The following is a 20683-nucleotide window of genomic DNA, read 5'->3' as shown; positions in this document are numbered from 1 at the left end:
GTTAATGATGGGAAGGCAGACCCTTCCATGCACGCAGATCCCTGCCACCATTTGCAAATCACGTAGTTGTAGATTTTGCAAATACAGATGAACTTGCTCTTGCAGCTTCCTTGAGACCCTCCTTCGTTGTCTAACCTCAGTGTTTCTGATAGAGGAACTGTCTCCCATCTCAGAACAGGGAGAGAGCAGCCTTTGCATCCTGCCGCGGCTAAGATACTGCTGCTCAGCTGACTGGGGGTGGCTGGCAAGAGTGTGGCTGCCAAATCCATCATTGCACGTTTGGCTTAAGAATTGAAAAAAAGCAGCGGAGCAATAAGTCACTTCTAAAAGCAGTGCACTGCAAGCAGAGGGGTAGAGCTGGCCTGTCCGTCTGCTTCTCAGTCTAAATCTATAAAGAAAAAAAAGTAATAACGAAAAATGTGAAGAGCAACAATAATTGTGCCATGAATGCTATGGCTTTAGCCCACTTCTTCCTCAGGGCCCATGTCCTTTGCACACAAAAAGTCAAATGTGACTATTAAGTTAGCAGTTCCAGCAGACACTGCTCTGAAAAGGCATGGGGACAGACACACCAGCAGAACTGAGTCTTCTGAATCAGAGCTGAACTATTTTTGCACTGCGAGTTCTGTGATTGAAGTCTCCCGAGCTGTCTGACACTGTTCATAACACTAGTGTAATTTATAGGTGAGCACTACACTTAAACTGCATGAAGTCTGTGGAGATTTTTTTCCCATCAATTAGACAGTCTCAGTGCTAGCTAAAGATTGCATTTCAGTTGCACTAAAATAAATTTTTTGACCTTGGAATACTAGGAAGTTTAACGTCCTAATAGGAATCTTGTCTAGATGGCTACATAGTTATCCTCAATACATGTGTAAGGGGAGGCATGCCTCTGAGGCTCTGGGAGTTGTTAAAACTAGAAAGCACTATTGCATTTACTTACCTTGGCCTCCAGCTTAACAGGGGTCATTGATTTTTGCCAGTAATTGCTGTAGTAGAGGAAATTATTCTTTCTGCTGTATATGAGCACTCCTGACCTCAGTAAATGACCCTTCATACGGCCAGGAATTCCTAGGCAAGAAGTGAGTTTTCATTAGGTCCTATAAACCCATATAGCAAAATATACCGGTAACAAAAAGATGTTGCTTGTGTGATAAATAAAACTTCTGCTTGAACCTGAGATTAAAATAGCTAGATGGCCAGTTTCCATGTAAAGATCCTAAGTGTTGATGAATTTTATCTCCTGTCTGGTTATGGAGCCAGCCAGTGCTCTAGCCAGAATGTAGCCCTATGAAAATCAGTGCCTGTACTCAAAGCAGGACATTTAAAGAGGCTACACTGAATCAATAGCACCACGAGGACTGAGTGAAAGAAAGCAAAGACAGACCGTGGACAAAAGCACTTCACAGAAAATACTCCTGGCTGCTCGAGTGGGAGAAAGCGCTAACGTGACTGGGGATATGCATCTGGTCTCTGAAGAAAAGGGTACGAGTCCGCAGCTTTCTGAAATAAAGTGCAGACGTGAGTTTGCATGGAATGCTTTCTCTCTGGGAATTTCAGAACCACTAAGAAAGTGTTTGTGCACAGACTTTTGTCCTTGTGAAGGTGGTACCATGTTCCTTTTTATATTTAAAGTACTCCTTTGCAGTTCTGTCTTTTCAAAGTTTCAAATTATAAGGGATCTTCATCCATGATGCCAAAAGTAAGTGGTGATGAGAGTATACAATAGCCCTGAAAGGAAGGTGGCTTTACAGCTGGGGGAATGAAGCCAAAGAGTGGTTCAAAACACAAATTTTCAAAGGTGCTACCATTGTGGGCTCTGTCTTGGGCCTGTCAACATTGCTGTTCATCCTCAGTCGGTGATTTTAGACACAGTATCTTTGTAAGCCCACAGTAGATCAGTAGTTTGGGTTTTCACCAAGTTCCTTGTCTGGTGGGAGAGCTTCCTTGCTCCTAGCTCCCTAGGGGGCATGAGGAAGGTTGCTCTGTTCAGGAGTGCTTGTCATCTGCTCTTGCCATCTAGAAGGTTGCATAAGCTGTACGGAGAAGGATGTATTTGAGAGGAAGAAATGGATTTTGCCATTCAGCGCAGTTACAGAACAAATTGTGTGTGTGAGCATGTGTGTTTGTGCATGTATTTTCTGATCCACTTTTGCTAAGTGGCATCCTCTTCCCACTCCCCATATGGCAGTTGCGACTTTATCTTCCTCTGGGAAGGTTGTTTAGGACTCAAGAGGCTTCATTTACCAATAAACAGCATCTTGGCAGCATCTGGGAAGTGCTGCCTCTCTCCTAGAAGCCCTGCCTCCTCACCTTCCATCTCCTACTACAGGCGAGGCAGGTGTGAATGATCTCAGTGTGTTGTGGTGGAGGTTACGTGCAGGCATACTAGCAGCACTCTGTGCAGAGCTGGAACATAGTATTTCTGTGTGCTGATACAAACAGTAGTACTTTTTGTCTCTTTTTTTTTCCCCCCTCAAGTTGTTGCTAGCTTGACCCGCTTTGTAGAAGGCTACTTATGCAAACCCATGATGGCAGGCAAATGCTTGCAGAAGGGAATGACCATTAGGACTTTTGGAAGCATGGATAATCCATCTCTGTTTCCTTCTAGCCTCTTTACATTGCTTAACAGCACAAAAACCACTAATGTAAGCTTATATCAGATGGGATCACTCTGCCAAAAGGTGAGCTGGTGTTGGTCCTCACCTCTTGCCAGACAGGACTGTGGATATGACTTCCTTGTGCCCAGTTCATTTTCGGCTGTTGTAATGACCTGTTGACAGCAGCCATCATTTGAGTGGCCTCACAGACTCCTGAAACAGTTTTAGTAACCAAGGTGAAAGACTGCAATGAAAGAAAAGAGGGAGGTTACAGTCATGGAGAAAGAAAAAATGTGCAGTTTTATAGATAGTGAATGGCATTGTTGGGCTGTGTGGGTCTTCCAGGTAATGAGGAAGGTGTGGTTGGGCTGTACCTCTGCAGATGCTGTTTGCGTGATTCTTATGCAGTCTCTTCCTCCTGAAGGAAGGCTTCATCAGTACCTATTTGTAGACCAATATGAATGACTTAGGTTGAATCTTAAACCAGTCTGTAGCAAAATCTGTAGAAAATCCCTTCTGATGGCCATGAAAATAGCTGATGCTGTCATGGCTTCATCACCCTACCTAAAAGTTCCCTGATATTCAGGCAGGTGCTCCCCTGTCTAGAGAGCTCAGTATCCATGTGAGATGAAGCATCTCTGGAGGGACTCATTGCACTGGGCGTGAGTGCTTGCCCACGCAAGCTGGGCGCTTGGAGGCATTTCTCTCCTGAGGCTGAGAGAGATTCAAGCCCATACGGTCCATACATAGCAGCATAATCTGTGTAGGAGTATTTTCCAGCAAACAGTATGAGAGTGGTGGTGCTGGAGAGAAAGCCCTGAATTTGGATTAATGAGAGCACTGAGGTTTGCTGAAGCTCTGTGTCGCAGGGTCAATTTTAGGGTCTGGACTTATTGCCATAAATAATGTAGCTATAAAACCATTGGCCTTGAGGGTGCAGTTTTGCAGTTGTCAGTAGCTGATGTAAAACTGCAGCTGAGATACATTGTCCTTCCCCGATCACACAGTTGTGCTACTTTCCATGTCTGGCCTCACAAGCATGCCATTGTGTGGTGAACTGGACCAGCTCATTGCTTCAGCTCAGAGTTACCAGCCCCTTCCCTATTACTTTTGAATCAGGTGAGTTGGCCACGATTGCTAAAACTGAAACAAGGGGAAGAGGGGAAGGGAAGGAGGACAGGATTGTCCCTTTTGGGTGACAGCTTTGGTCCTGAACGCATGGGAGTCTTGTTGCACCACATCCTCACCCACTGCTGCTGCTGAAGTCTGTGATTTTCCCAAGAGTGCCATGGAAACGGTGGTGCTACAGCAGTGGCAAAGGGGGGCTGCGGTGAATCAACCCTCTGGTAGCAAACAGAAAGTTTCAATTAGAAAAATCAGTGGGAAAATAAATATCTGCCTTGTTGCAATGCAGTTGTTATCCGTAGCAACCCCAAACAAAATATCTTTGCGAGGGAGTTGGTTTTCACCCTGTTAATCAGCAAACAAAGACTTGTGGGTGTGAAGCTAATGATTACAGTGTTGGGTGCTATGAATGGTATGTAATTGGTGTTCATACGCTGGGTCTAGCAGGTTGTGAGTGTGGTGTAGTGAAACCGTGCTTTAAGGAGGAGCAGGAGTCAGTGCCCTGGGTTTCCTGGGCATTTCCTTGACCAGTTTGATTTCTGCTAGGTGAAAGGCCACTTTCTGGAAGAAGCTAGTGCCAGTTCAGAGAAGCTTCCTTAAATGTAGTGGAGAGAGCTTACAAAGTGACTCCCTTGCATTAGAAGAAGTGTGTATCTAAGCCAGGCAAACAAGTAGAAGAGGCGATTGATGGGGAATCTGAAGGAATTCAACCTATTGTGGTATGAAAGCTACCAGGAAAACTGTCATAAAAATAATGCTTATAAAGTGAAAGTTATTTTTCGTTGGAAGGAAAGGATGGTGTTTTCTAACTCATTGGCCATTGGGATCCAGCAGTTTGTTTAGTTTCTGAGACCATGAGCATTTACAGCCCCACACCCCAGAGCATACACAGCTACACCTGTGCCCTGCGGAGTCCCCAGCGTAGACACAGCATCTGCTGACAGAAGGTGCTTTTCTGCCTCTGCAGCTGCATGTTTTCTTCAAGTAACCTAACCTGGGCTGGCAAAGGGGTGTAGGCTGACTCACGGATGTAACTGCATCCACACCAGTGGTTTTCCTGGCTTAGCAGTGTCTCCTACAGTGTGTAATCTCTTTTTTCTTCCACTTCTCCACAAATCCCAGGCCTGTGCTAATAAAACCCAGTAGCATAAATGAAGCCTGACTCATGCTTACTCCACATGTAAAACATAAAATAGGCAATTGGGAAAATCAGGGATGATTTTGCTTCTGCTTCTTGGCTGCCATTTCCTTTAGCTATGGAAGAACCTTAGGCAGCAAAGTGAGAGTCGGTTTGAAGCTGAATCCCATGTTCCTATTTTTGAAATCCAAATTTGGGAGTAGGAAAAAAGCAACAGGAAAAGATGTTGATTTTCATGCTGTTTTCTGTGGGCAGTTCTCTATTTCTTTGCACAGCAGTGTGCAGAATTGGAGTTTATTGCTCTGACTGCTGTTTTGTTTGGCTATGGAGGTGCTTGATGGTCAGAGCCAAATAATGACTTGTTTCTGATTGCTCTCTGACTTTTTTTTGTTTGCTTTTTTTTCTTTTTGATGGAAATGTCCCTTGGTATGAAAGCTGCCAAGCTGTGATTCTCGCTGCCTGCATCACATGCAAACACCCAAGTGTGTTCGCCTTGGAGAGCTCCCAGTTGGTTTGGTCATGGGGTGAGGACAGATGAAGAGATAGAGATTGATGTGTTGCAAAAGCAGGATGCTGTCACTTGTCACTCAGCAAAGAGGGGTGGACCTTACGTTTACCACTGGGCACTAAAAGGCTCCCTGGTTGGTATACGCACCAAAAAGGGACAAAACCACATGGGCCTGGGTGCAAGGAGAAAGCCCAGGTGAAGGCTGCCTTCTGTTCGTTAGTAAACGACCAGTCGGTGTTAGTCAATGGTGCACGGTCACTGTGCACAGTCTCTATGTCCATAATGGCACGTGTAGAAACATGGGTTTACTGTATCACAGCGCATTCTCCATCAATTTTAAGTACATTTGAGGTCTAGGTGGACGTTCTGCGTTTTGGATTTTGCTTCTGTTTTATAAAAAGAAGGATTTTTGATGATTGGATTATATCTCCAAATAGTTTTGAGCACAAATGAAGGCATGGGGTAGTCTCCTCCTTAGTCAAACCCATAAATCAGGTAGTAGCGTTACTTTGTACTTTCATTTGAACTCCAAGTTCAAATGGTTGACAGCAAGAGCGAGAAGATGACTCCAGATTGAAGACCTTGCAAATCAGAGCTGTAGTTGTATGGGAATTGGTGGTAGCAATTCCACGTGTTGCTAAATGTTCCCTTTACAAAATGTTCCTCCTTTTTTCTGAGAAGCTTTAACATATCCATTGTTTGCAGCAGGCCTTTCCAGTTTTCCAAAAGAAAAGCCCTTTTCTTTCTGTGTGCAGTTCTAGGTTTTGCTGAGTTAGGAGCTATTGCAGATCACTGTTTCTCTATGTCATCCTGATCATGAAAATTTTAAGGCCAGGCCTATGTGACTGCTTCTATAATAGCAAAGAACACAGCACAGAGCGCTCCTGGGATCCTCCGAGTATATGCATTATGCATAGATGTACTGATATTGTCTTGGGTTCAAGACAATACAATCAAATACTTTTTTTTTTTTTTGTATAGTACTTCTGCTTCCTTCAGGGCTTGGTGAGGCTCCCATTGAAACTCTCATTGACTTCCGTAAAGCAGAATCAAAATCTTTAAGAAAATGGAGGCACAAGGGCAGCATTAAATGTACAGAAAAGCAGAAATTTGACATTTGTGACCTTTTCATTGTTCAGCCAAAATGACTGTTGTTTTCGTTGTTTTTTTTTAACATGCAGGCAGACAGGATGCATGCAGTACATCTATATTTTACACCTACGCTCTGTATTTTATTCGGTATTTTTTTTTCTTGGATAAGCTTTGAGCAAATGGTAAGTTATTCTTTATACTTGGTAACACTGCAGAGAATTCTTGAATTATTTATTTCATGCATTTTAGCTTAGTGTATTTGGATGCCTGTAAGCTAACTTTGTAACTGATTGGGTGTTTGAAATTTCTGAATAAATAGTGGTAGTTTGAAATACCTTGCCAGAAAAAGAGGTCACCCACCTTCCTCCCCCACTGTCTCCTCGGGGGAAAAAAAAATAAATCCCACGTGCCTCCTTATGAGTGGTGGGAAGTTGATTTGTAAAACAGATGCTGCATAGAAGTAATTGAGTTGAAGTTGCTAGAAATATGTATATGCTACACAACATCTGCAGATCTCAAGATGTATTCATTATCTTTCCAGAATTTAGATTGTAATTATGGGTCCTTTATTTAAGTTTCCATGGTGATAGAGAAAATGTTTCCCCCTTGCCCTTTCCTAATCAGGACACTTGTATATTTGCATGGTGAACATTTTTCTCTCCCCTGGGTAAAGTTAGTTTTATTAATACAGAGATATTTAGTTGACACGGAGCTGTCTGCTGCTTAGGCAGAGATTCAGCAGCAGACGTATCGAGCATTTGCTACAGGTTCCCCAGTGCCACCGTTTAATTAGCCTGTATGCCTCCAAATGCTAGTAAGAAATAGCATCCTGTGTCATAACAAGTGACGCGGTCATGCTTTGGGGATTTGTAAAGTTGAAGTCAAAGTCAAGTGCCCAATGATGTATCAAAGCAGGCCAAACCCCTCCCCTCCATCCCTTCACCCTTCCCCTTCTGTCCTGGAAAGAGGGCTCTGCTTTGTTTTGCAGGGAGTTGCATGCAGGTTCACCCAGGGAGTGCCCTTACAGGAGCGGTCCGGGAGTGCTGGATCCACGCGGCCTTTGCGAAATTTCTTGTAATAACCAGAATTGTACACTACGTTAATGCGCATTTATTTAAGTATACAGCCTCGTGCCCACGGACCCAGGGTTTTAATGTTACAGTTGTTTTAGAAAATGGTGAAAGATGTGGCTTAATTACTAAAGATGGTATTTTACTCAGGATTTTTGGCAAGCTGTTTGAGTGAAAAGTAGGCTTTTCTTTAAACTGGAATAATTTTTTTTTTTTATCTTAAATACCCAAAAGATATACACATATAAATAGAACTTACCAGCATTTGCCAAGCATTTAAATTAATTCTGTAGAGGCTGCACAAGCTGCAGGTAGTGAATTGACAACGCAGTTGGCTGAAAAGGAATGTTTAGTTTTATGTGTTTTGATGAATTGAATAGATCGTAGCACATTTAGGCCATAGGGTTGTTACAGCTTGCAATAATTTTTATTTAAAAAAAATTCAAAGAAACTTATTTTTAACAGCTTACATAAAAATAATCAATTTTTATGATAGCTGGTCACTGACCATTTACAAACTAATGTCTAAAAAATTTTTCATTTTTATCAGAATAGGAACACTTAGCTTTTTCCTCTAATTGAGAGCAATTTTCTAGAAGGAACAGCAGGTTTATTGTCAAACTGTGGCAAATCAGACCAGAGGGTCAAATTTGCCAGCGTGGCGGCATGGAAGAAGCCAGCTTCTGCTGGGCTGGTGGTGGGAGCAGTTTGCTTGGGTACTGCCCGCTTCCTTGCTCTGTCCTCTCCGCCCCGGGAGTTGAGTGCTGTCTTCTGTGCAGCAGCAGGAAATTTATGGAGCAGTGACAGTAGTTATTAAGTTTATACTGCAGACTTTTAATAGACCTAACACAGTGTGTAAAAGCAGGATCCGTTTTCCCCACCTGTAGCCGTGTGATTGCTGTAAGTGAGATCTGAGGTGAAAAAAAGGTGTTTTCCCTCCAAAACCAGGCAGTGTCACTCAGAAAGCTGCTCTCCACCCGTTTGTCTGCAATGCTCATTTGTTTAGCTGCTCGGGTTTGCCATGGCGATTATCAAAGCGAGTCTTGGCAACCTTATCATATACTTCATGCTCACGAGCAAGCAGTGGACCGACCACACTTGACAGCTGGCTTGTTCACACGCGTGTACGCAAACGTGCACATACACACCGACTGCCCGTTGTCCCCCCTGCTCCCTTCTCTGTGCGCGTCGGTGGGTCGAAACGTCCTGCTGTTGTGCTTCCTTGATGGGGATGGCGGGGGGATCAGCAAAATGCCTCTGCATTTTCATCCTGACAAAGCAAGGCCAAGTATATATAGCATGTATTGAACCCTCCTTCCCCCATCTGGCGGATATTCACGTACTAACGAGGGTGCAGTCATCTCATATTCAAAGCACGTGTTGGTAGCAGGAAGGGAAGGGCACTCGCAGGGACGTGCTCAAATGCGTATCTTCACTTTTAAAGGTTACAATTTACATTGGTCTCCCGAGTTCCTCTGCTGCTGGCAGATGGAGTCAGCAGTGCCTGTTAGCCACGTGCCGTATTTATGTGTTCATGGTATTACCCACAGCAGGTTACGTCTGAGTTGCTTTTTCTGCACAAAAGAAGTTCCCTTTCCAACTTAGCAGGAGCTGCAGGGAAATGGAAGCATGAAAAAGTTTTCAAGTCCTTTGCTTACTGCTTTTTCTTTGCACGTGCTAATGATTTTACAAGTGGTTCTCTATGTCTGTTGTGTCTTACTTTGTGTTCTGCTCTGTTAAATATCTTCGTTTAAAAAAAATAGGGTAATGTGTAGAGTTGGGCAAGGTCTAATAACATGTAAATGTTGCTGATACAATATGACATGCCCAGGCTTTCCAGAGGTTTGAAGAAGCAGGTGATTCTCAAGTTCATTCTCCAGTCCTCCCTAAACCCTTGGTCCCCTTTTTCTCCCCAGAAGGTCCATCTGAGAGCTAGAAGTGTGCTGTGACATCTGGCTTTTGGTCAAGGACAGCAGACTGTCTAAAGCCCGAGTTGTGTTTTTCTCCCAGTAAACAGTTGCAGGGAGGATGAAGAACAGACAGCATTTTCAGGCAGTGATGATGAGGTGATCAGTTTGAGATCTCTGTGTCATGCTCACAAAGTTTTCGATCAAAAGTATCTGAAAAAGCAACACCAGCAGGTGTGGAGCGTAGATCCAAATTCAGCCGTTTGCTCTCTAGCCATGAGGAGTACAGTACAGAGGTATCTGAATGCAAAGGTACTGTTTGCATGAAATAAGATTAAAGAAGTTGGAGTCTTTAAGATCTGCAGCCTCAACATGGAGAGGTTCTTCTGCTGTGGAGAGCAAGTCCTGAATCTTGCTTTCTGTCTTACTAAACTTGGTTTCCTTGTTGGTTACCTGCAGCTCGGTCTAAAATACTTAGAGGGAAGAGTCTGGATCCAAGCCCTGCTGAAGTCCATGAACTGTATACGGCTTTTGAATTCTGGCTCCTAATCCACAGGGATTTTCATGGATTTTATTGCCAATTTTGCCAGAGTAAAGACTGCAGGACTTCATTCTAATTATTTTTGGTCTGTGCCACTTAAGTAATTTCTTTAGCAAGCCTTTTAGCAGAATTTGAATGCTAAGTTGAAGCTTTTGTAACAGCTTTGCAAACACAAGGTGAGCGGTGAATGAATTATGCTGTACCATTTGCCAACGCATATGCCAAATGTCAGGCAGTGACAGAAACTAAAAATTTATGGCACAGAAGGGAAGAATTTTATGATCTTCTATGGACTAATATAATGACTCTTCTATACAAACAGAGATGAAATGCATTTAAAAATGTAGCTACTTAGAAAATTGGCCTGAACACATTCTAAAATCTGGAGAATTTCATTAGAGGCAAGAGCCGTGAAAGTGCGCTTTGTTTTTTGTTCCATAGAATGTTTTAATTTTGAAGTACAATTGCTTGATTTTGGTGCACCCTCTGATTAGAGCAGTCATTTCAAGATATGGCTCTCCATCAAACTCTTCTTCTGGCACAACATGGTGCAGAGTTGCTCTTACTTTTCTTTTCAGAGGTAATATTAATATTGTTTAAATAGCTGTTCAGAAACTAGATGAAACCAGATGTTGATGCCTGCTTTCACTAAGATACTCGGTTCTCTGCCCCATACCTCACTAAGCTCAGGATTAGACCCTTCGTTACAAACACCTATAAACTGATCTTTGGGTATGTCAGGTCTCCTTCAAACCCAGAGAGGCTTCTGAGGCATGTAGAGCTGCTGTTACTGGGTGTACAGCAATAGTTACACACACCCACAGCTCCCAATATGAGACGTTTATTTGGGAGAAAAGCTGAGTGGTTGCGGTAAATCCTAGATAACCCCACACCCTGCCACCCCCCAGTTGCTGGTCCGAGAACTCCATGTGTGTGAGAGTCCATTTTGGCTCCTAGCTGGTGCCGTGATCGCAAAACACAGAAAGGTTTGTGTGTGTAAAGCCATCATTGTGCCCCGACGGTGTATCAAACACTGTTTCAGCTGAGCAGATCCTCTGGACCTTTCTGGATGGGAGGGATGAAGGATCTTTCGAAAGTGCTGAGTCTGGATTGGGATCATGGCACTTTCAGACCTTCTTCGGACTCTGCCCGAGACTTCTCTTCTCTTTGTGTTCTCTTAACAGACCTTTTACTCATATAGCTGGTAGTTTTCTTTTCTTACAGAATCAGAAATCTGTAACAAACTTAGGCATACAGCGAAGTTGAGCATCTCGGAGAGCCCTGAATAGCTTCTCTCCCACTCAGCCTTTTGACATATGTCAAAGTCTTCTCACACATGAGATTTTCCTTGACCGTCTGTTTCTGTTATCAGTGTCGTGACAGTCTGCACTTTGGACTCATCTAGCTTTAACTTTTCACCTGTTAAAAATCTTTGTAGTAACCTGAATAGAGCTTGGAAAGAGAAGTGCACACTGCAGGAAGGAAGTGTTTGGAGGATGCTCTGGGGAGCTGAATGGCTTGAATGCCAGCTCTGCCCACAGACTCTCTGCAAATCACCCTGTTAATAAAGAGCCTATTTTAGTTCTGGTAACATGGAGTCTTCTCAGGCTATTACCCAGCATGTGGTAAATTAAACAATCTTGGCCTGATTGCATGATGTCACTTGAAATTTAAGATCCTTTTTCTCTTTAACCCCTAAAATTTACAAGCCATTTTTGTTTAGATTTATTGTAATTAGATAATGATTCTGCTCCTTTGAGGCTCTTCTAGGAAGTTTTTTAGCACTTTTTGATGGCTAATCTCAAAATAACCAGAGGCAGAAGCACTGCTCGGACTCCCTGTATCTGGTTTGGTTCAGTGCGAAGAAGCACGTGGTGCCGGGGTGCCGCAGAGTGATTTGGAACTGTGGCTGTAGCAAGGGCCAGGCAAGAGGATTACTGCTGTATGAGGACAAATATGCCTCAGTCCCACTAACTTGTATCTCTGCTGCTGTTACTGTCTTTCAGGAAGAGGGGGTTGAAAATCACTCCTAGTAGCTAGGAGGATTTCAAGTCCAGAAGTACCTAGATCCATACTGAAATCCTTTCCTCCTCTGGACCATATTTAAACAGGTTCTTAACTTTCAGCATGTGTTTATGTATAGTCTAGAAGAAAGGATCAAATTTCTCTCGTTTTGGAAAATTGCAAAGAGAAGACATGCTTTTTCTTGTAAAAGCACAATGATTCATTCACTGCAGTCCACAGAGCAAACATCGCCTTGGTCAGCACAGGTAACAGGCACGCATTAAACTCTTCATCTCAGTGTTTCTTGCTGGTCAATGAACTACGTAGTGTTAAGATCTACTAGGCTCGCATCTTTTAACTCTGGCAGTGTGTTTTAGGAACTGATGAGGCCTCTCAGGACATTTCTTTAGCACGTTGTAATGCTTCATAGGACTGAAAGATTGTGTATCACTGAAAAAGAAGAAATATCCTGGAGGTTAATCAGGCTGTTTACCTGCCAATGTGAGGGGAGACTTCACAGTATTTTCCAGCCTGATTTTCAGTGTTTGATGTGATGAGCTTTCCCTGTATCTTTGGAGCAGTGCTTCCATATCCCAGTACCTGTTAGAGTTCTATTTGGAGGTGATGCTCATCCTTTCATCTGATAAAAGTCACAGTTTCTTCATAGCCAGTTCTCCAACCTTGAATACAGACTTTCCTGATTTATTGGTGATTTCTGTTCCCCAGTATTCCCCTTGCCTGCTTCTTGGCTTGTGGGCACACGTGACACAACAGGGAAAGGTTGGGGACAGGACTGAAAAAACCAGCCCTCTCTTAGTGTACAGTGCTATCTGCCCATAATTTTAGAATTGGCTGCTATTGCTCTGCAGAGACTCTTGGCTAATTAAAGTTCAGATAGTTAGATAATGCTGTCTCAACGTATATCCCTGATGCTGTGCTGTTTATTCATGTCAGGTATTCATAAGACAGTTGACATTTTCTTCCTTAAAGATCTCTCGGGTAAATTACAGGCATTTTACTGCTCTGACCTTTTCCTTTACATGAAGAATTTCTGTTTTGACCACTTTTTTGTGAATATAATCATAGAATCATAGAATCGTTTAGGTTGGAAAAGACCTTTAAGATTGTCAAATCCAACCGTTAATAAAGTTAGACCATTAATAATGTTAGCACAGATGTAACCGGGGAGGTGTAGTTGTTCTAGTCTGTATGGTTGGGCTATTACCTGTAATGATCCTCTAATACTGGTATTTACAAGTGATTATCTCTTACCAAACTACTTTAAATTTAAAGGAAAAGCCAGACTGTTTCACTAAATGGTTTTGGTGAATCACCTTTTCCCTTCCTTTCCCTGAATACTACATTTGCTTTCCTAACACATTAATTTTGTGCCTGAGTCTTAGAGAGATAGCTTGCTCTATTAATATATTTCTGGAGTTCTCCTGTTATGAATAGCCTTTTATGGCTTTAATGTAGTTTTTGAAAATTCCTCTATTATTGATCTAGATATTATCCCAGCAGGAGTCAAAACCACAAGACAATTGTGTGAGGATAATTTCTTACTACAGTAGCATTTTATTCTGAAAGCCTGCTGTGTGGTGTGTGCTTTGATGGATGACCCACTGTTTAAAATGTGTATTAGACATTGGCTTGCTAATTAAATGCCTTAAGGAGCGCCTGTACCCATTCAGTCTCAGTAAATTTGTGGAATTTCTGTTATTTTATTTCTTGCTTACGTTCTTATGTTTACTTCTTTCTGTTTTCTGATTTTGTAGAGAAGAATGGGAGTAATGGCAAAAAATCAAATTACTGTCTACCCTCACTCAAAAGTCTCAGCTCAGGGCAGAGGCGAGACAATGAGGGCTCTTTGTTTCAGGACTAGGTCTGCCAGATGGGAGGATGAGGAGGAGAAGAGGTGGGTTTTGCTTTTCAGAAGGGAGTGAGAAGAGCACTCACCTGGAATTTGAGAGATCTGAATTTGGATCCCTCTTTCCTCCTGAAGGACCATCTCCCATGTCTCAGAAGAGGACCATAATTACAAAGCTGTGAGGTGCTCTCAGACTTCTCTGTTGAAGTGCCCATGCTTGAAGCATTTTACTGGGAGGGAGAATGTAGACCATTCATAGTTGAAGAAATAAAGTTATTCTCCTAATCTCTGAGCTGTTAAATTGAAAGAGCAGCCAAGGAGAGGGGCAAGGACTTCTGCACACCTCCAGGAAATGTTTCCTGAGTATAATCCCCATTCCCCTTGTTGGTTGTTTTTTTGTTGGGTTTTTTTTTTGTGGAGTAGGTATGAATCAGAAACAGCATATTTGCTGCTAAGGCCAACCATAGAATTTCTTCTACTCAGAAAGATTTGAGCTTTTTATTCTAGACAGAGGGATGTGTAGAGAATCATAGAATGGCTTGGGTTGGAAGGGACCTTTAAAGATCATCTAGTCCAGCCCCCTGCCATGATCAGGTTGCTCAAAGCCCCATCCAACCTGACTTTGAACACTTCCAATGATGGGGCATCTACAACTTCTATGGGCAACCCGTTCCAGTGTCTCACCACCTCATAGTAAAGAATTTCTTCCTTATATGCAATCTAAATCTACCCTCTTTCAGTTTAAAACCATTACCCCTTGCCCTATCACTACAGGCCCTGGTAAAAAGTCTTTCTCCGTCTTTCTTATAAGCCCCCTTTAAGTATTGAAAAGCAGCAATAAGATCTTCCTGACACCTTTTCTCCAGGCTGAACAATCCCAACTCTCTCAACCTTTCTTCATAGAAAAGGTGTTCCAGCCCTCTGACCATTTTCATGACCCTCCTTTGGACCTGCTCCAACAGGTCCATGTCTTTCTTGAGCTGGAGACCCCTGACCTGCATGCAGTACTCCAGATGGGGTCTCACAAGAGCGGAGTAGAGGGACAGAATCGCCTCCCTCGACCTGCTGGCCACACTGCTTTGGATGCAGCCCAGGCTACGGTTGGCCTTCTGGGCTGTAAGCACGCATTGCTGGCTCATATCTGATTTTTCATCTACCAGTACCCCCAAGTCCTTCTCGGCAGGGCTGCTTTCAAACAATTCTTCCCCCAGTCTGTACTGATATTGGGGATTGCCCTGACCCATGTGCAGGACCTTGCACTTGACCTTGTTAAACCTCATGAGGTTCACATTGGCCCACTTTTCAAGCCTGTCAAAGTCCCTCTGGATGGCATCCCTTCCCTCAAGTGTATCAACTGTGCCACTCAGATTGATGTCATCTGCAAACTTGCTGAGTTGCACTCAATCCCACTGTCTGTGTCAATAATAAAGATACTGAACAGTACTGGTCCCAGTACGGATCCCTGGGGCACAGCACTTGTTTGTGATCTCCATTTGGACATTGAGCCACTGACTGCAACTCTTTGTATGAGGCTTTGCAGCTAACTCCTTATCCATCAGATAGTCCATCCATCAAATCCATATCTATCTAATTTAGAGACAAGGATGTTGTGTGGGGCCATGTCAAAGGCCTTACAGAAGTCAAGTTAGATGACATCTGTTGCTCTTCCCTTATCCACCAATGCAGTTACTCCATCATAGGAGGCCACCAGATTAGTCAGGCAGGGTTTGCCCTTTGTGAAGCCGTATTGACTGTGTCTAATCACCTTCCTGTCATCCGTATGCCTTGATATATCTTCCAGGAAGATCTGTTCCATGATCTTATTGGGCACAGAGGTGAGACTGACTGATTGGTAGTTCCCAGGGTCCTCCTTTTTACCCTTTTAAAGAATGGGTGTGAAGTTCCCCTTTTTCTAGTTGCTGGGGGCTTCGTCTGGCTGCCATGACTTTTCAAGTATGATGGAGAGCAGCTTAGCAACTACATCAACCAGTTCGCTCAGGACCCTGGGATGCATCTCATCAGGTCCCATGGACTTGTGTATATTCAGGTCCCTCAGAGGGTGTCAAACCTGATCTTCTCCTACGATGGCTGGGACCTCCAGTCCCTGCCTTGAGATTCAGGGACTCGAGAGATGTGAGACGAGGGATTGCCAGTGAAAACTGAGGCAAAAAAGTTGTTGGGTACCTCAGCTTTCTCCATATCAGTTGTCACCAGGTTCCCTGTTTCATTTATCAGGCAGGGAATGAAAACATTGATTCATCTAAACCAAAGCAAACTAATAATTTTCTATTAAACACAGTAGTTAATACTATTTTTTAAAGTTTTGAGTTGGAGACCAAATTTGAAAAAAAAAAGATTGTTCTATAGTAATGACCTTCTTGAGAACAAACCTGCAGGTTTGAAAACAAGCAAGCAGGTGGCCCTGCTTGGGCGGGGGTGTGTGTGTGAAAAAGATGACCTCCAGAGGTCCCTTCCATTCTCAACCATTCTGTGAAACCTTTAAATCGCAAATAGCTGTGTTTGCAAAGGAAGTCATTCTGTTTTCATTACTGTCATCAGCTGTCTGGAAGCACAACTTGTTTTCTTTCACTGTAACTGCTCCTTGCTTATTTGAAGGAGATGGAGGCAGAATCTAGCTCTTTGTGTTCCTAAAGCAAGGCCTGGCATCAGGTGCATTAGGAGGGAGGTCCCTGGTTTTCTTCTGAAAGTGCTTGCAGAACTCGTTCAAGGCCAAATCATGGTGTTATTTTCATCTGTGTCCCTGCACATGTAGTTATCTGTGTCGCTCCACCCGGAGAGCTCTCACTGATGCCTTCAAGTAGAGAAAAGTGCCCTGTGTTCAAAATAGAGTCTTCGGTGGTGCAGAGAAGGAATCTATGGTCTGAACCAGAGAAGATTATTTTATTCTCATTAATGAACCTTACTTTAGCCCATGGAGTAAGTATGTAGGATCAGATGAATTAAAACTAATAAAAGCAGGCAGGAAATCAGGGAACACATATCCCCTCAGTTGCCCTTGGGACAATTTAGCCCAAACATGGGATTTGGAGATATCTAGTTGGATTGTGGGGCTGTTCACGCGCACCCAAGCTCTCAGGGATGGGTGACAGGGTCGTGGTGGCACTCTGTTATCTCCATAAAACTCCTTTCCTCACCAGCACCATCCCCTTGAGGGGAATGCTAACTCCTGTCCTTTCCTCCTCCTCCTCCTGCATAAAAGGAAATTGCTGGTACCTGTTCATCAGGCCTATGCTGTGCTTTTCTGTAATTTGTCTGACCCGTGTTTTCATGGAAGCAATTGCTTTGGGGCCACAAAGTAGCCCCAAGGCACTTGAATATCCCAAGCACTCCACTGATAATTGCAGTTGGTTGTTCGCTTCTTCAAGTAAAGGCAACCGGTTTCTCAGTTCAGGATGGGGTAAGAAACAGCCATGTCCACTCCATCAAATGCTGATTTATACAGGAGTTGTTATTTTATAAGTTCAGTGCTGCAGTACTCAGAAGTAGAAACTGTCTCTTGCATACACTAGAGATGAGGGCAAAAAAAAAAAAAAGAAAAGAAAGGAGAGAAAGGCACATTTTGGGAGGTAGAGGGGGAGGAATTTATTCTAATCCCTCTGAAATTATTTTCTTGCTGAAAATTGTTAGATCTGGATGGACTAAGCCAACTGAGTTACCAAGACAACCTATCCTATCGTGAAGATGACCATGTACCTGTTGATTCAAGAACAACAATTGAGAGTAGTGGCACTGGGCAGCGTAAAGGGACTAGGATGGAGTCCAGCATTGCCGATGGCATTAGCCGGCAAGCCACGGAAGGACGTTTGGAAACGGAGACAGCATTTACCAACCAGGGATTCGAAGTAAATGATGCTACTGACAGCTCATCGGCTTGGAGCCCTGAGGTATGGTGAATTGTCATTTATTACACACAGTGTAAGCTTTTGAAGGATATTGGGGGCCAAAACATGTTAGGGGAGAAATGAAGTGAAAATTGATCAGCACAGCACAAGATAATGGTACTCCTGTGTGCGTGAACATACACCCCTCTCTATGTATTTCCCCTTTTTCTTGCATTTTACCTCTTGCTACTAACACTCATTCAGAGAAGCTGTTTTATTGCTTGATTTTTGACTGAAATCTTTGAACTGAAATTGGAGCCATTAGCTGCCTGACAGCATTTATGATCATTTAGCAATGGCCCAGGGCTTTGTTACTGGCTGTATGTGCAGGGTGTGTGTCTAGGGACATGGTGTGTGGTCACTGGGTCAGATCTACGCCTCTTTTTCTGGATGGTTTCTATGGCTTAGACAATGGGAAGCATCTGGAAAGCTGGAGGCAACTGGTGGAGGTGGCCCGTGACTTGGCCAAGTGACCATCACTCTGGTCCCCACTGATACCAGGCGTCCTTCCAGGGGAGGAGAGCGCCTGAGAGCTCCTCTGCTTTCCCTTAGTTCTGTACCTTTATTTTGAAGCCTCAAGAAAACATTATAGATTTTAAGGCATTGTAAACACCTGATGACTTGGCATCCCCCTTTTCTCTTACAATCTTTCTGTATGATGTGTTGGTTTTCATTATTATTTTACTACAAGATTAGATTTCCGAAAAAATATCAGCCTGCATCAGACATGTTAAAAGAGCAACACAAAGGTCACATCTTCTGCCTGAGTTAAAAGAGACTGTTTTTCAGCTGTGGAAATTAATACCTCCATCACACTCTAAGCAATAAGGCTTTGAGGAAGAGGTTCCTTTCCTCAGAGCATGCTGCCTGCAACCAGTTAAAGAGATGCAAAGCAGCTCCTCGATGCATATGCTCCAGCCCTAAGGGGTGTTTTGAACACCATTTTGGTTTGCTGCATAAACCAGTCCCACAAAATACTACGCAGCACATGGGAACTCTGCGTGGCGGCAGCCCTGCCCTCTCTCTGCTGTGTGCCTCTGACACGCACTGTCTGCCCGCCCATCTGAGGCTCATTTCTCCTTTTCCACATTTGATGTACATTGCCATGGTTCACATGTGCCGCAATGTCTCCGGTGTCCTTTTATATTTCTTTGGAATACATCTCTTGTCTTGGTCCTGGTATCTACATTTTAAAAATTCAAAGAATGGTTATAGCATCAGGGGGCAGATATGCCCAAGTCCCAGTATGGGATACTACAAGCAGCTTCTCATCCAAAGGTATTGTGTGGATTAATGAAAGACTTTTTATTGCAGGAACTAAATGTTCTGATGAGCCAGAAATGTCCAAGCACTATTATGCTCCACTCAGAGGACCTCTCTTTAGAGACAAAAATGATGATTTTATGCCCCTGCAGTGGAAACACAAGTACCATTTCAAGCCTTGTCTATAATTAGCTGCTCTTTCAGGTTTCTCTGGCAGAAATGGACTTATTTTACCTAGTGAAGTTGATATTGACTGTCCTGAATGACCAGGTTAGACATACAGTATCAATTGGTATACTTGGCTTGACATCTCAACAACTGTGTTAGGAAGAGGGAAAGAAGGAAATTCAGATGAAATATCTAAACCCCACACTTTTCTTGGATTCCAGTTTAAGTGTCTGTATAACCAATAGATTCACAAGGGCTCATAGCCCCATCTGAGCTCTGAAAGCCAAGAGGAATTCTGTCAATGACTTCCACAGAAAGAAGATTTGAGCGTCTGTAAGCTTTGTGTGCTGAAAACCTGTACAGGGGTGAGTCCCAGATAGCACAGTTCTCTCTGAAAGGGCCAGCCCATGAGGTCTCTAAAGCTTGGTTGCCCACAGAAAGGTCACTGCCACAGAGTTTGACATTTCTCTTTCCTTTCTGCCTCCAGTTCATGCAGTTTTCTTCGCAGTGGATGTGGCCACAGCTATAGTAGCACAATTTGAGATTTCCTGAAATCCAGATCCTTTCTAGCTGTTCTGTCAAAAAACAGATAGCTGACCTTCAGTCTGCCCTACATGCTGCCAGAAGTTGAGATACTCAGCCCTGTTGGGGCAGGAAAGTGCCTCTTGGATCTTCGTACCTGTGGGTTTATGATGACACATGGGAGTTCACATTCTCCAGCTCAGGCATGTAGATGAAAGCAACGTTATGCTGCAAGCACAGTTGTCTCCACGCTTTAGCAGCAGTTCTCAAACGTGCCTTGATTCCATCTCCTCAATAGCAAATACACAGATGAAAGTGGGGAGGGATGAACATGTGGAGGGAAACATGAATCGAGTGCAATCCCATTACGTTTCCTTCTTAAATGTTATTTCATCAACCAGACAGAAATAACTTGACAGCTACACAGTAGCACTTAACATTTGCATAACATCACATTCTCTCCAGGCAACCTGGCCTGCCTTGCGTTTTTGTCTTTGCAGCCTGCTGTTCCTGCAGAAAAGCATTTTTATGGGCAACCAAGTCATTTTGTGTGCTGTCCAAGCGGTTTTCTCTCTTTGACATTACTTCTGCAAGGCGTACGACAGCAGGTCTCCACCACTAATGTGCACACGTGGACTTTTGTATTCACGTGCACGAACCCCTTAAACACGAAAATATGAAAAGCCAAAGCTTTGCACGTCACGGCAGATGAATCTGAGCACTTGAAAAGTAGATTGACAGGAAGTAGATATAAATTTTGAGGTTCGTCCGAGGTCTTGTTTGAGACACATACCACCCTAGACACTTCTGAAGGGGATTACAGCAGAAGTCCTATGGCCCATTATCTGTACTCTAAACAATAGGATTCCTATGTTGAAAAGAAGTGTTACTTGAAATGCGAAAGAAGATAAATGTTTGAGGAGGAGGGTGACTCAGACTGCTAGTGACAGGCCTTAATTCACCTTCTGGCTATTAA

General features: G+C 43.4%; 1 protein-coding gene across 1 annotated transcript in view; it reads left to right on the top strand.

Annotated features, from left to right (window-relative positions):
- Positions 1 to 20683, top strand: part of SYT16 (synaptotagmin XVI) — a 40601-nt gene that overhangs the window by 4241 nt on the left and 15677 nt on the right. Inside the window, exon 2 of the mRNA XM_009332732.1 lies at positions 17501 to 17757. Within this exon, the coding sequence (XP_009331007.1) occupies positions 17501 to 17757 (257 nt within the window). The remainder of the gene's footprint in view (positions 1 to 17500; positions 17758 to 20683) is intronic.

This window comes from Pygoscelis adeliae, unplaced genomic scaffold, assembly GCF_000699105.1.
Source record: "Pygoscelis adeliae isolate BGI_AS28 unplaced genomic scaffold, ASM69910v1 Scaffold179, whole genome shotgun sequence".
In the NCBI taxonomy this organism is placed as follows: domain Eukaryota; kingdom Metazoa; phylum Chordata; class Aves; order Sphenisciformes; family Spheniscidae; genus Pygoscelis; species Pygoscelis adeliae.
The sequence above is the reverse complement of the archived record's forward strand: the minus strand, read 5'-3'. Positions and strand labels throughout refer to the sequence as shown.